Source organism: Mytilus edulis, chromosome 4 (genome assembly GCF_963676685.1).
Source record: "Mytilus edulis chromosome 4, xbMytEdul2.2, whole genome shotgun sequence".
Taxonomy (NCBI): Eukaryota; Metazoa; Mollusca; class Bivalvia; order Mytilida; family Mytilidae; genus Mytilus; species Mytilus edulis.
This window is the reverse complement of record NC_092347.1, coordinates 66,460,853-66,476,282: the sequence shown is the minus strand read 5'-3', so window position 1 is coordinate 66,476,282 and position 15,430 is coordinate 66,460,853. Positions and strand designations below refer to the sequence as shown.

Genomic DNA, 15,430 nt, shown 5'->3' with positions numbered 1-15,430 from the left:
GCAAAAGTTTAATTTAAGTCGCTTTCCTTTAACATCTTTTGAAATTTAAATTGAACAAGAAGCAACAGAAAACTCAAAGAGTTCTTTTTTTAGAGCATATCACATGACAAAATTAATTTGAATGTTACATTAGAAGATATCTCTCGCCTACAATGGGGAAACAAAATCTTGAAATTAAATTAAGGTACGGTAACGCAATACACATTTTCTCATTTATCAAATACATTAGACACTTTCATTTTTTGGAATAATTAAAATACTGTCACTTAGGCTGTTAACAGTGAAAGGTAATACGATTCTGTGTGTTTTTTTGGGAAGTTTCTTATTGAAATGAATGATGATCATTCTACGTAACGCTGATTTTAGTGTCGACAGACAAGATTTGTTTACAATTAATGCATATATCAATTGATGCCAAACAATTCTTATAAAGCATCTCACTCTCATTAATAAGGGAGTTTGTAATATTCGAAAACATAGGAATCTTGTCACAACAATACGTAAACACGTAACAACGATTTAAGTGCCGATTTTATGAATTTTTACAAAAACTCAATATTACTAATATTTAAATTTGGTACACAGGCTTAAATTGTTTGAGCAGTGTTTGACACAACGTTTCGGAATTGTCGCTTTTTTAATGCTCTTCAATGTTGCAATATGATTTGGCACCCGCCTGATTTAATTTGAACGCCCTTGGTGAGACTTATGTTTAAACAAAAAGCGCGTTTGGCGTAAAGAATTATAGGACTTTTATCCTTTTTTTTAATCTCATTTTTCTCAAACGGGGATTGTTAGATGACATTCAAAGCATCGTGAACTGGTTAAAAAAATCCACACAACAATGTTTCAAGTGTCGACTGGCAAGATCTTTAGTTAACTGTTGTCGCCTATATTGATGCCAACATTGCATATCTATTTCATTAACTGTTATAAATATAGAGTTTGTAAAATGCCTTTCCAGGCATCGAAATCTCATCACAAGAGAGCGAATTCGGCAATCGTCGGATATAGCTAGTAGAGGGTTAGATATTTTGATTCTAGTAGATATATTACCTTAAATTAAGCACATATTTTTAAAGTTAGATCTTCAAATTGATGACACGATTGTTTCCCAAAATCAATATGGCTACTATTTCCCTTAGGTTACAAGTAGATTAGAATCTTATGAAGAATGATAGGCAAATCAAATCTATCGGGGCACTCCGTTCAATGTATTGTATTTATCATCTCTTTGAACAAACAATTGAAAACGAAATTGACGATCAATGACAGATAAAAAAATATATACAACGAAATAATTTTGATATAATTAAGCTAAAGCTACAACGCCATTAAAATATTACGGAAATTCAAAAGATATTCACTGAAATTATTGTTATTATGGTACTAAGTTAAATCCATCTTGTCACAAAAGTGTTTAAAATGATCCCGTGTAGGCAAACTGACATTTGATATGCTACTCCTCCGCTTCTCATATCAGTCTGCATGGTCGCCGCCAGCTAATATTCATAACGCTTATGAGAATGTGCAAATATCTTTGTTTTTATTATATCTGAACATTTACAAAAATTTAGGTTTAACAGGCACTGAAAAAACTATTTTTATACATAGTCGCATTCATATTCATGTCAAGTTTGTACTTTCGAGACATTTACAATCCAAAAAGAGTTCATCCAAAACAGTTTGAAGAATTGTATTCAAATTTTCAGATATAATAGCGTTGGTTTTTTTTATTATTATTTCTTTTAACTTGAGAGAAATTAATTTGATCCAAACCTTAAGATCATATAGTATATGAAGAAGGTTGGTCCATAAACATCTAATACAAAGTAATACTCAACTCAGTTGTTTTCCATTCGTTTGATGTGTTTGAGTTTTTGATTTTGTCAATTGATTATGGACTTTCTGTTTTGATTTGTCCTCGGAGTTCAGTATTTTTGTGATTTTACTTTTTAATAACTTAACTATATCGTATGCTTCAGATCTAATAATTCTTCAAGGTGGTCGAAAGCCTTCGGACCAAACAGTGATTTAGGAATGTTAATCCAAAAATTCTAGAGTTTCATATCAAATAATGCTTGAGGAAAATTGATCCAAATCGTAAGATACAATAGTGATTATGAATATAGATCAAACCTTCAGATCTAATTGTGTTTGAACAGTGTTGATCCAAATTTTTAAATCTATAACTAGTTCGCAAAATGTAGATCATAACCTTCAGATTTGATTTTTTCGCAAACAACTACTAAGAAGTAATTCGACGTTCATGGCAGCATATTTTTTTCTTCCACTTTATCATGAATCAAATATATCTTAAGTCACATGTATATGGTCTACAGAGAATAAAAACATCTGTTTTTGCCTAGCATATGGGTAACATCTATACTATATATCATTATTACATGAATATTTTATACGTTTTTAATTGATTTTACTATATTCTATATTTAATTGTTGTCCAATTCATATGTTCGGCACTTTTGATATCAATGCAATTTCGAGGTTAAAATCCTTTCACTAGTGCATCTGACAATTAACGATATTATATATTTATCATTGGTTAGTATTCAAAATCAAAATATATGCTAATGAAAACATTAACTTTGATTGAAATTGGATATACAATATATTTCTTGTCTATTTAACATTTTATATATCTGTGACGTCTGCATAATATGATGTGGAGGATTAAAAAAACTTCCAGTTTCCATGAAAGCTGAACAAATATCATTATCCTGATTTAGAGTAATTTCTCGCAATTTGATTGGCTGATATTGTCCTTATAAATTTCAGTACAATTTTTTATTACGTCAATATGAATTATCTCCCTTATTTATTACGTCAATTGGGATTATCTCCCTTATACCATTGACCTAATAAAAAATTAAAAATGAATTGCTTCATAGTCCTAATATTTTAATTTTTCACAGTTTTAGATTAAATATCTAAAATATATTTGAATGATATTGTCCTTATATTGAATTTAAATATAATAATATGTAATATAACAAAATCAGGATAAATTCGTTATACAGTGTTCAATTGTCCTAATACGGAATTTATCGGGTCAATAAAATTCATATCGGGTTTTGCTTCGCCTCACCCGATATGAATTTTATTGACCCGATAAATTCTCGTATTATGACAATTACACACTGTGTAACTAAAAATATTGTCAATGAGAATTATGGATATCAAATTTTCCTTTTTTTAATTATCTGAATAGACAATACAAATAGCTATCAATGTAAATAATTGACATCAATAACTACAAACAGTTTAGCTCATTTTACATTGTTTGTCGATTAATGCCAGTATAGTTTTCTAATAAAAAAGATCAAAGGATCTTCAAACATTTAAATAAATATCTTTATTACATTGATGTTAAAAATCGATTTTGGGAGCAGGAAACGTACCCTTAGATTCAAAGGGAAACACATTCATTTTCACCTCAAAATATGTTTCCCTTTTTTTTTTAGAGAGATCAACTTCAAGCCGTCGATATTTCTGCCATATTGGTATAAAAGTATAACAAAAATACCGAACTCCAAGGCTTTTCAAAAAGTGTTATTCCGTATCAACTGACAAAATCAAACTCTATCAATTAATGGAACTAGTGGAAAATAAATGTCATATTCAGGACTTGATATCTTTTCCCCATCTTTGATATTCCATGAAAACATGCAAGTTCCTGAAATCATTTTTTTCAAAACATTCAATAGGGTTTGGAAATGGTTGTAATTACTATTGTCGCACAATACCAACCATGCTATTACTGTCATAGCCAGTTTTAACACTTAAGGAGCATAGAACTAAACCATCAAAAACACATAAAAAGTAATTTTGTTTAACAGATAGTGCAAATTAGTTATATACAATGTATAGTGTCAATAACACAATCATTACTGCAAATTTACGTTAATCAAGATCTGTCTTCTAGGGTTTTTTTTCAATATTTTTCAACATATTCGGTCTTTAGTCTCAATTGTTTCTGAATTAATGCTCTCTAATAGTTATAATAAAGTTTATTATTCTATATTCGTTCAATCTTTATCAATACCCTCATCATATTTTATGAGGCCCTATATATCCAAAGAAGACAGATATTAAATTCTCAAGGGACTTCTGGGAAATTTATTTAACAAATACACTCATCATATATACCAGGATTAAATTTGTGCACGCTAGCCGCCCGCTTCGTCTTCATAAACCCAATCAGTGACGCTCGAATCACACATGTTAAAATGGCCAAATAAAGTTGAAAAGCATTAATGCCAATTAGAATGTTATCTTTGATACCCCCACCACCTTCAGCCCTATCACTCATTAGTTAAGCAAGGATCATAAGTGGCAATTACTTTAAAATAGATACAATTCAAAATATAACACTATAAATAATTCTTTGATAAAGTTAGTTTCAGATTTGTGACGAACAGGATATTAATACTTAATTTAGGAACACATGCAAGGGTAACGAACGGACTAATATAAGTATAATTTTTCAGCATAGCTGTGAATACAAATATACATGAATATAGAAAGTAATTGCCTATTTACACTAGAGAAAGTCCAGCATTATCATTCAGGAATTCATGCTGTCATCCACAGTTTTTTAATATAATTATTTAATTATTTTAGGGGGAGGGGGTGTTTGGTTGCTGGTTTTGTTTACGTATTTCCAGCATCTATTTTCGTTTATATAAAAAGGATGATTATGGTTTGTTTATGGAGAAAACAGTTCTTATATGTAATACCCTGAGTTATTGGAATAAAAGTACATTTAAAAATTCTTCGATGTGACTGACCTACTGAAATAAATTGATTGGAAGTATCGCAGTGAATATTTCTAAACGCGTGGGATTAATTTTTCTACCTGTCTCCTTGGGCACCAGCGGTAATCATTCATAAATGTATGAATGTTTTGATATTAGAGAAAAATAAAACTGCAATTCCGGGGGCGAATAATGTGACGAAAGGAACAAAGTCCTCCTTATCAGTAAACGTAGCGAACTTTGTGGTATAATTTTAAACGAAACAGTGCAGTAATGAAATCCTGAACTTAATGATAAACTGGAAATAAAATCAGTATTTAGTAATTTAACGTAATAAGCATTCTGCCATTCCTCCATTCTACAGTACCAAGACATGATAATCAATATTTTCCATTTACAGCCTATTATTGTAATACGGTGCAATTTACACATCAAAAACAGGCCAGTACAATTAAAATAACTTTATTATTTCTTAGTATTGATGTAGAGGAAACGGGATCTCACTATGTAACGACCGAGATGGATGACATTTATTTCCTTCTCATCAGACGAACTAAGGAAAACACAAATCTCCGGTAATAGCTAAGTTCACTTACCGACGTTTCACCACCAGAGTGAAAGATGAAGTGTTTTGGACGGTCATCGAAAAAAGTAAAGTACATGTATATCAACATTACAACGTTTATTACTTCGTCTTAAAGTCACATTACTTAAATGGATGTTCAGACATTTCTGTAAATCAAGTAGAAAATATCCTCTTTAAAATGTCAATGGTCAATGGAATGTTTTAAGAGAATCAGAATGCATTATGGCTAACACATACCAATCATCTTGCTTAAGTCTTGAATTTTGTTTTAAAAGCATAGTATAGAGCCACTTTAAATATTGACTTTCCAAATGTTGATGAAATTTTAAACCTTGTGGGCATCGTATTTCCAGTTGTCTGATCTTTAGTATGTGAAAAGATGTAATACCGATACATGTTGAAGAACTGTAAGTAAATAGACCATTAAGTTCACTTGCCTTATTTTATGGCATACCTGGTACCAATACCATATTAGAACATGCTGATATTTGAACGGAACTAACAACTAAATGAATAAAAGCATACATCAAATATATCTGTGCCGCATTTTGCTTGGTTGAAACTAACTTTTTCTATATAGAAATGTATCGCATGCAGTTTCAATAGCATACATAATTTACATTTTTATATCTTATCATGATATGAACAAAACTTCATGTGTTTGTTTTAGCCATCACACAAGTCTCCTTTCTACGTTTATGACTGAATGAGATTTATTACCAGATTTTTCGTTTACATGCAAAACACCAATGGAGCTGAATTCATGCGATTCTCCAGTTTCTTTTTGGTATTAAGTTTTGTCTCTTTCTAGCCGATGTATTATGTTTGAATTTTGGTAAACTGCTGTCGCCTTCGTGCAACTAATAAAGTCAAGGTTGGTACTCTCTGTTTTTGTTGCGGTTTCCATACTACTTTTTCTGTGTAAAGTGCTTTGCAGTCTCTTTTCCTTGCTCGTATCAAGCTGTGAGTCCTACTTGATTTTTTTAACTTTTAACCGCCTTGGTATCTTCATTCTTTTTTATTGCATTACGTTAATATTGGATATTAGGTCCACTTTAAGGTGAATACTGTTATGTTTGTCTTCTTAACAATACAATTGGATTCATGTCATATCGTCTAGTTATAGTTTACAAACGTGGTAATTGATACTGATGTAAGTTTCTGCTTGTATTACAAATGGGTGGGTTTTTTTTCTATTTTCTGATCATTGTACCAGAAACGGCGTCTTGTTATTACTGCATAGTATCTCTGTAAATATTGGAGAAGCGCTCTTTCAATTGTATTATGTGTCTCCAAAAAGATTTCCGTTTGAGCTCTAGGTTGATTATTTTATGTCTAGTAACAACGCTGTGTAAATGAGCGTTTGTCTTTTATTTTATCTTTGTCCATTGAAAATCTCCTGTATCTGGTGTAGTAATATAGACTGGTCGCATTGTTCATATAACGTTGTGAACTCGTGTTTACCTTGTATCACATCGAGGCTTCCTAAGGTGCTGAACATTGAGTCTATCCGGGTGATTGTTGATTGGATGTGGCATGGTTTCCGGACCTCACCGGTCCTTTACTTAACTTTGATGAAGGTCCAGAGCGGTCCGAAATCCACGCACACCGCATTAATCTTCTGTCATTTAGAACATATATTCTCTGTTGTGTGATACTACATCTTGGCACTCATTCTTAAAAACATCTTCTGTGTTGCATGTGAGAATGGATCTTTGTTGATATTGATGAAGAAAAATTCGATGAATGCATAATTTCATATAGTAATTATTACTCAAATCTGTACTGTAAAATGTATTTAATCATCTCATAACATCATTATTTCAAATCTGATATTGCATGCATAACATGTCTTCAGTTGATAACAAATCAGAATATACCATTTCAAACAGGAAACAGCAAAGTAATTTGATTTGCACTTGATGAAAAACAAATAAAACACAAATCTAACCATTCTTTGTAACTCTGATCTTTGTGAACGTGATTTTAAAACGTTGTAATGTATTCGTTTCAATGGATTTTCCCCGTTTTATTTTGTTTGTCATATTTGCAGAGGAACCACTCGATATCGACAAACTAAATAAAGATATAAAGACCGTTTGAGTTATACATCGAAGTGCATAATATGGGATTAAACTAGCCTATTGACAATGCCTACAATAGAAAATAGCATTTTGTATATCTTAACTTAAATGGTAATGTCAAAAAAGAAGAAAAAAAGAAGAAAGAAATAGTTGCAACAACTACGCTTTTCCAGTCAGTGAGATGTTCTAAGAATTGACTTTTTTCACGACTACTTTTTTTAAATTCTTTTGATCCCCTGATGTTTTTGTCCTCAAAACACGAACAGCAATTTTCTTTTGTTAAGCTTTTTATATTGAGAGTAATGAGTTATATTTCCTGTCGATAATCGTTCAATACCAAAATGAAGAAATTAACCCAGTACTTTGGTCGAAGAAGTGATTTGTATTAATTTATCTTCATTTAAGGATCTATTTTATAAAGGTTTTCAAGAACCTTTGGCCATGCTTTACATTATGTTGTTTATTTTTCTCAGTCTTAGTCTAAAGTAGGATATGTCAACAATAAAGCTAATAAAACCAGTGATGAATCGATTCTAGATTTAATGGCAGAGACCTGGTGACAATTTCACAGGCAGTGATTTAATTTTCTGCAATTATTAGATTTAAAGAAAATCGAGTCAATGTGTGTTCTATCACCCTTTTCATTTTTGTTAAAGTAAATCTATTTCTAGTTCTGATAGAGAAATTAATTTAAGAACACATTTATTTTCGTTATTGCCTTTTAAGACAATTATGTAAGCTATGTAACTATGCTCTCTTTTAATAAGCAAGTCTGAATAAGTCTGATATAACATCGAAATACTTCTTAAGTAATACCCAACTATTCGAATGCACTTTAATATTAATAAAAGGACAGGGAAAGCATGCGTATGTAATAGCATGATTAGATCGAGAAATGATGAAATTAAAAAGAAGTCGTGGAAAATTACATCTTGTACAATTTGGAAAGTTAATTTCAACACGTGTTAGCATTGTACTTTTATAAACTTTTGTCAAGATTTTTATGAATCCTCCAAACAATAGTTATAAGGAAGCTATTAAACCAAGAGTTCCAAATGGTGAAGCTGAAATAATCCCCTCGTAAATTTTACGGACGCCATCACGAGTTGGTTGACCGTTATGGAATAACTGTTTCACAAATGATATCAAATATGTTCCTTACGTCGTAACTACAATCCCCTTCCCTTTCATGAATGTGACCTACCGAAATAGACTATTTGCCAGATTTGTTATAACATAAGTAACACGACGGGTGCCACATGTGGAGCAGAATCTACTTACCCTTCCGGAGCACCTGCGATCACCCCTAGTTTTTGGTGGGGTTCGTGTTGTTTATTCTTTAGTTTTCTATGTTGTGTCATGTGTACTATTGTTTGTATGTTTGTCTTTTTCACATTTGGCCATGGCGTTGTCAGTTTATTTTCGATTTATGAGTTTGACTGTCCCTTTGGTATCTTTCGTCCCTCTGTCATACAAAACTCATATGTCATAATTGAATATGATAAAAGTTCATCATACTAAATTCGCATTTTGAAATTTTGTATAGCTCTTGTTTCTATGTAGTGAAAAGTTAAATGACAAAAACTGAACTTCGAGGTAAATTCAAAGAGGAAAGTCCCTTATCAAATGGTTAAATAAAAAGCTCAAAGACAGCATACGAATTCATAACAACTGTAATATTCCTAGCTTGGAACAGCATTTTCTTATGTAGAAAATGGCGGATTTTCCATTAAATTGACAACAATGTGTGAACACATGTTTTTGATGGAAAGAGTGGTTTTGCCTTTAGAATATGGATAGAACCGGATAACAACTAGAAACTGGATAGTCAATGTTAATATACGTCAACTGGAACAATAGATTCCAAAAATAATAAAGTCTAGCTACAAAGAAATGTAAAAATTGTACGCGTCAATATACAGGATCCAATAATAAGACATGAATGCATTTCTCAATTGTACTGTTAATAAATAAAAAAACATAGGGTATGACATACAATGAGACAACTATAGACTCATTACATTAAGATTTTATGTACAAGACAAGAAATACAATACGGCTAAGTCTGCAAATACATTTTTAATCTTGCCTTAGGTCTTCATGTTTTCTTCATGTTATTCCTGATATAAAATATACATGAGAAAGCAAGGATCGATATGTTCTTATTTCCGTCTGTTGTGACAATATTATGCAACTATGTAAGTGATAATTATACAGTGGGCCTAAACAATTGAAACCCAGACTCTATTTAGACGGAGTCTATTACTATTTGAAATGATATGGATTATTATCTTATTGTTACGGTTTCTTAAAGTGCATTCTGTACATCTAGTAACCGGAGAATAGGCTGAGTCTTTGAATCCTTTCAAATAGATACTCAACCTCATCGGACAAAATGAAAACATATTTACTTTTATTCGTATTTGTAATGATAAGAGAGGCTTGCAAACTGATGAGACAAAATACTTAATAACACTCTGAATTCCAGATATAAACTTAAAACCGAACTTGGAGTATTTTTGTTATTGTACCTTTTGACATTCATCTTGAAAGTACTTCAACAAATCAGTAAATAATAGTATTCCATAATAAGCTGAATAATGTGCTTCAATTTTTAATCGCTAATAGTTCCATATCGTCATTAATGAGCTTGTGGATATTATACTTCAATTGTCCGCTCCTACTAACAACATAATATTACCTAACAACTTTAGATGCGAAGGCAGTCTAACCCAACCTCTTAAACCTGGTTTCACTTCCTGTGTTGTTTTTCATTTGATTTTTAGTTACAGTTTATAAATCTTTGGAGCGTTTTAACATTTGTTTTGTGATGTTCGCAAATGCTAGTAAAGTCATTAAGCGCAAATGTCAATTTGAAATAGAAATACGAGTCATTTAAACCTACAGTTCACTGTCGTTTTCCGAAAGTTGATTGGATGGTTAATTAAAAATCTGCGATGAAATGATTTTGATATACAGTAAGCATATTTCATGCGAATCTATCAATTTGGAGAGACATTTGACGCTCAGAAAATATGAATACTATGATAACGAGATTCAGCTGTACATGTATATTTAGGAACTACTAGTGTCACGTCTGATTTGGTCGTATGCAGCTACAAACAAACTATTTCAGATGAACTCATTATTATTCCTTAAGAATTATTTTTTCAACTTTAGCTAAACCTAAAGACGTCCTATAAAAATCATATTGGAAAAATGAAAATATTAGAACAAGCAACATAAGGAATACATCAAAAATCGACAAAAGTTATAATACAGGGCAAGGTAAAATAGCAACACCACTTAGCAAAACTTAACATAATGAAGAAAGAAAATTGTTGTTCCCTGTACAATTAATAAGATTTCAGAGGTGATATATATCACACATACTACAGTGACTCAACAGGTTAATACTGAGCAATCACCTATTGTTAATGGACGCGAATACATTAATCGGAAACATCAGTTACAAATTTTGTATATTAGTATATATAGAGGCAAGAATCACGTGATTAGAAGTCTAGTAATTATATACGTTACATCCTTTTAGTCAACATATCATCTAATCGCTAATCATGAAATCTTAATATTAAATTTTTAGAATTAAAATTTAGTTTTGTAAATTAAATACTCACCTTCATAAATTTAGATATCAGTCCACTCGCTGCATTATTCAACCGGAAACCAGCCAGAAAAAGAAACCATGACCCCGTGACAACCTCTCCCACCTGACACCTGTGTGTCCTAAACCTTCATCATTTATTCCTTAAAATGCTAGGCACTAAAAGGGGGATGAAGGGGAGGAGGGAGGGACCTCTGATTTATGAAGGTGAGTATTTAATTTACAAAACTAAATTTTAATTCTAAAAATTTAATTTTTATTACATTAAATACCTCACCTTCATAAATTTAGATAACAGAATTTAACGAAGGGCTGAATCCCCATCACTAGGAGGAGGAAAAACAACCTGTTGAGCAGCAACCAAAGGCCCTAAAGAATAGAGGTTGTCACAATGAAGAGGCATGGACCGTAAATAATGGTTATAAAAGGCACTATCAGACCTCCAAAAACCAGCTGACATGATTTCCGACATAGAGGAGGAATTAAAAATGTTCCAAGAAGAGGCTAAGGCTCTTACTTCATGTGCTTTAACTTGATGTTTAACTAAAACTTCAGAAGAAGCAGATTTATAGGCCAAAATGACAGTATTGCAAATCCAAGTAGAAATGGTTTTGGCAGAAATGTCAGAAATTCCTTTTTTAATAGGAATAAACAACCTAGAAGAACCAGCAGATCTTAATTTCGCTGAAGAAGCTAGGTAAACAAGCAAGGCTCTCACTGGACACAAAACCTGATTATCCGATGTGGGAGGTAAAGCAGGAATAGTAATAATACCAGAACCTTTATCAGGTAACTGGTTCTTTGCTAAAAAAGATGGATCAGTGAGAAGAGTAACTGAAGACTTATCAGATGCAAAGCGGAGACAAGACTCAGAAATTGACAGAGCATGAATCTCACTCCTTCTGCGACCAGTAGCCAAAGCTATCAGAAAACAACATTTATAAGATAAAAATTTGAAGGAGGCTGAATGTAAAGGTTCAAAAGGTGAAAACTGAAGAACCTTCAAAACTAAACCTAAGTCCCAAGAAGGAACCAAACGCCTTTGACGAGGTCTATTAAGGCAAAAGTTTTTTATCAATAATGACAAAAACTCATTATCCCCAAAATCAGAGCCTCCTGAAAGTGATATTGTTCTGGCTATGGCAGATCTATATCCCTTTATAGTAGAAGGAGAATAACCTTTCTCCTCAAAAAGGTAAAGGAAGAAATCCGCTAACTGTTGTACAGTGACAGAGAGTGGATTAATCTGCTTCGACAGACACCAAGTACAGAAGATAGACCATTTGGAGTCATAAACTGCTCCTGTAGATTGTCTGACTGATCCTGAGATACGCTTGGTTGCTCCCTCAGAAAAGCCTCCCTTTCTGAGGGAATCCCTGACAACAACCAAGCGTGCAGATGGAGATTCTCCAGACCTTGATGCAGTTTTCTTCCTTTGAATTGAGACAGTAGATCCTCTCTTAGAGGCAAACAAAGGGGCTTCGCACAACACAGAAGTAGTAGTTCTGGGAACCAAGACTGTCTTGACCAAGCCGGAGCAATAAGAATGGTCTTGCAAAGATCCCTCTGAATCTTGTGCAAGATCTTTGGAAGAAGACGAAAAGGAGGGAACATGTAACTGAACATTCCCTTCCAAGATAGGGTCATAGCATCTACTGCCCAAGCTTTCTCGTCTGGAATGGGAGAAACGTAAGTCTCCAATTTGTGATTCAGACTGGTGGCAAAAAGATCTATATGAGGACGATCCCAACGAAGAATGATCTCCTGAAACACTGATGGATGAATTTCCCATTCTGTGTTCACTGGAACACGGGAACGGGAGAGAGCATCCGCCAGAAGATTTTGACTGCCTGGAACATGTCTCACTGACAGAAAAATATTGAGACTGTGACACAGAAGAAGAATTTCCTTGCTCAGATGATACAGAGAAAAGGAATGGGTCCCTCCTTGATTCTGAAGATAAGCCACTACTGTGGAGTTGTCCGTGGCAACCAGTAGTGACTGACCCTGAATCACAGCCTGAAACTGACGGAGAGAAAGAAACACAGCTTTCATCTCTAGAAGATTGATGTGTTCCTCCAACTGAGCACCTGACCAAAGACCTGATGCTGTCCTGCCCTCCAGATAAGCTCCCCAACCCATCAGACTCGCATCTGTGAACAAAGTTAGGCTGGGGTCTGGAGGATCCAACAAAACTCCCTTCCGAAGATGTTTTTCCTGAAGCCACCATTGAAGATGAGGTAACAACCGAGGAAGGATGGGAACAGGTGCCTCCCACAACTGAGAAATTGGATGCCAAAACTCCATCAGATACCACTGGATTGGACGAATGTGTAGACGTCCTAGTGGAATGACGTCCATGATCGAAATCAAGAAACCCACCAGCTGAAGCAATTGACGAGCTGGGACAGATGAAAACTGAGTCAGAGCATTGACTAACTGACATACCTTGACTACCTTCTCTTCTGGAGGAAGCACTAGACCCAAATCTGTCCGAAAATGTTCTCCCAGGAAATTGAAACTCTGACTGGGAATTATCTCTGATTTTTCCCATGAAATCAAAAAACCCAGTCTCAGGAGTAAAAGGATAGACAAATTGGTGTGTTCCTCCAAAAGAGAACGGCAATGATTCTTGATGAGAGAATCGTCTAGGTAGGAATGAATGAGAACTGCCCGAGTATGAAGATACGACACCACCGTCTGAAAAATCCTGGTAAAAACTAGGGGTGCAATAGCCAGGCCAAAAGGCATAGCCTTGAAACTGTAAACCTTGTCTGCCCACACCAGTCTCAGGAAATGACGAAACTTGTGAGAAATAGGGATGTGAAAATAGGCGTCCATCAAATCTAGAGAGGTTGTCCAAGTTCCTAAATGAATTGTCGACCTGATAGACCTGTTGGTCTCCATTTTGAAATGTGGGACCACCAGATACTGATTGAGAACAGAAAGATCTAGAACCGGTCTCATTTTCCCATTCTTCTTGGGTACCAAGAACAGCCGGGAATAAAACCCTAGATGAAAAGGAGGATTTACCTCCTCCAAAACACCCTTCTGAATCAGAATGTTCACTTCGTTTTGTAACAACTGATTCTTTTGAGAATCCTTTGTCACTGACAGATTGATTGGAACAGGAGAAAGAGGAGGCTGTTCCAGAAACTGAAGTTCCAATCCCCTCCGTAAAATCGAAAGTACCCACTTGTCTGAAGTTATCAGAGCCCATTGATCTAGAAAGTGGGACAGCCTGCCCCCCACTGGAAGATGAGGAAGAGGAGAAGTATAATTTTCCTCTTCCAGTGGGGAACGATTCAACGGAGGGGACAACACATCACTTACCCTGCTTCTTTCCCTTAACCACTTTAGCTTTCTTCCCACTTGAAAAGTTGGGACGAGAAAAAGCTGGCCTCTTCGTAGACTGTGAAGAAGAAGAAGAGGTAGAAGCCTTGGGTTGATGAGAAGACGAAGAAGATGGATTATTCATCTGAGTAGTTTTGACAAATCTTTTCCCATCAGTGACCTTCACATCCACCTTGACTACAGGAGGGGCCTTATTCACCTCCTCCTGTAACTGCTCTAAGGAAACAGAGAACAACTTGTCCTTAGACAAAGGAGAACTGACAAGTCTCTGCTGAAAAGCTTCAGAGACAGTTAATTTTTCAAGAATCTCCTGTCTCTTAGCAAGAGTAAAGTTGGCCACAGTACCAAGAAGAAGGAATTGAGACATTCCAAGACTCTTGTCTACCTGAAGCAGCATAGACCTCAAATCTGAAAATTCCTCCCCTTTGTCCTTTAACAGAGACCCAGCTGCTGACAAAAAGTGCTCAGCTGTCTCAAGAACAAAAGTCAAACACCTCAGATTATTCTCTGACTTGACATAAGAAGCTTGAGAAAGTCTGAGGCCATCCAAAGGTTTCGAACCAAGCAAACTAGAAAAAGCCCGGTCACAAGCAGGAGCCGACATACCCAAGGAAGATCCATGGATCTCAAAGTCCTTAGATCTACATCTCCCTGGGTAAGAGGCAGGTCCGAAACCAGAGAACTTACTACCACCAGTTTTGCTAGTGTTAGCAAGATTCTCAGCCAGAGAAGAGTTTACAAAAGACAAAGCAGTTGTAAAGTGCCCAGACTCTGGAAAAGAATAATACCCCTTAGACTCTGGCTTGACTATACCTGAGCAAGCCATGAAATCTGAAGGAGTAGAAGAAACCCTAGGTGGAGACGACATGGGCATATCCGACATATTCCTACGAATAGAATAGACCAGACTCCTAAGGCATTCTGGGTTGCCTGAAGCAGGATCCTTAGGAACGAAAGCATCTCCCTCTGTGCTTACTACACTATCAACATCAGAAATACCATCTTG

General features: G+C 34.5%; 2 protein-coding genes across 2 annotated transcripts in view; both read right to left on the bottom strand.

Annotated features, from left to right (window-relative positions):
- The window catches only part of LOC139520278 (neuropeptide Y receptor type 2-like), a 66,616-nt gene that overhangs the window by 42,984 nt on the left and 8,202 nt on the right, over window positions 1-15,430 (bottom strand). The gene's annotated exons all lie outside the window — the stretch shown is intronic.
- LOC139521487 (serine-rich adhesin for platelets-like) lies at window positions 11,372-14,290 on the bottom strand. The gene has a single exon (XM_071314961.1). It carries the CDS (start codon window positions 14,288-14,290, stop codon window positions 11,372-11,374), a length of 2,919 nt encoding a protein of 972 aa, XP_071171062.1.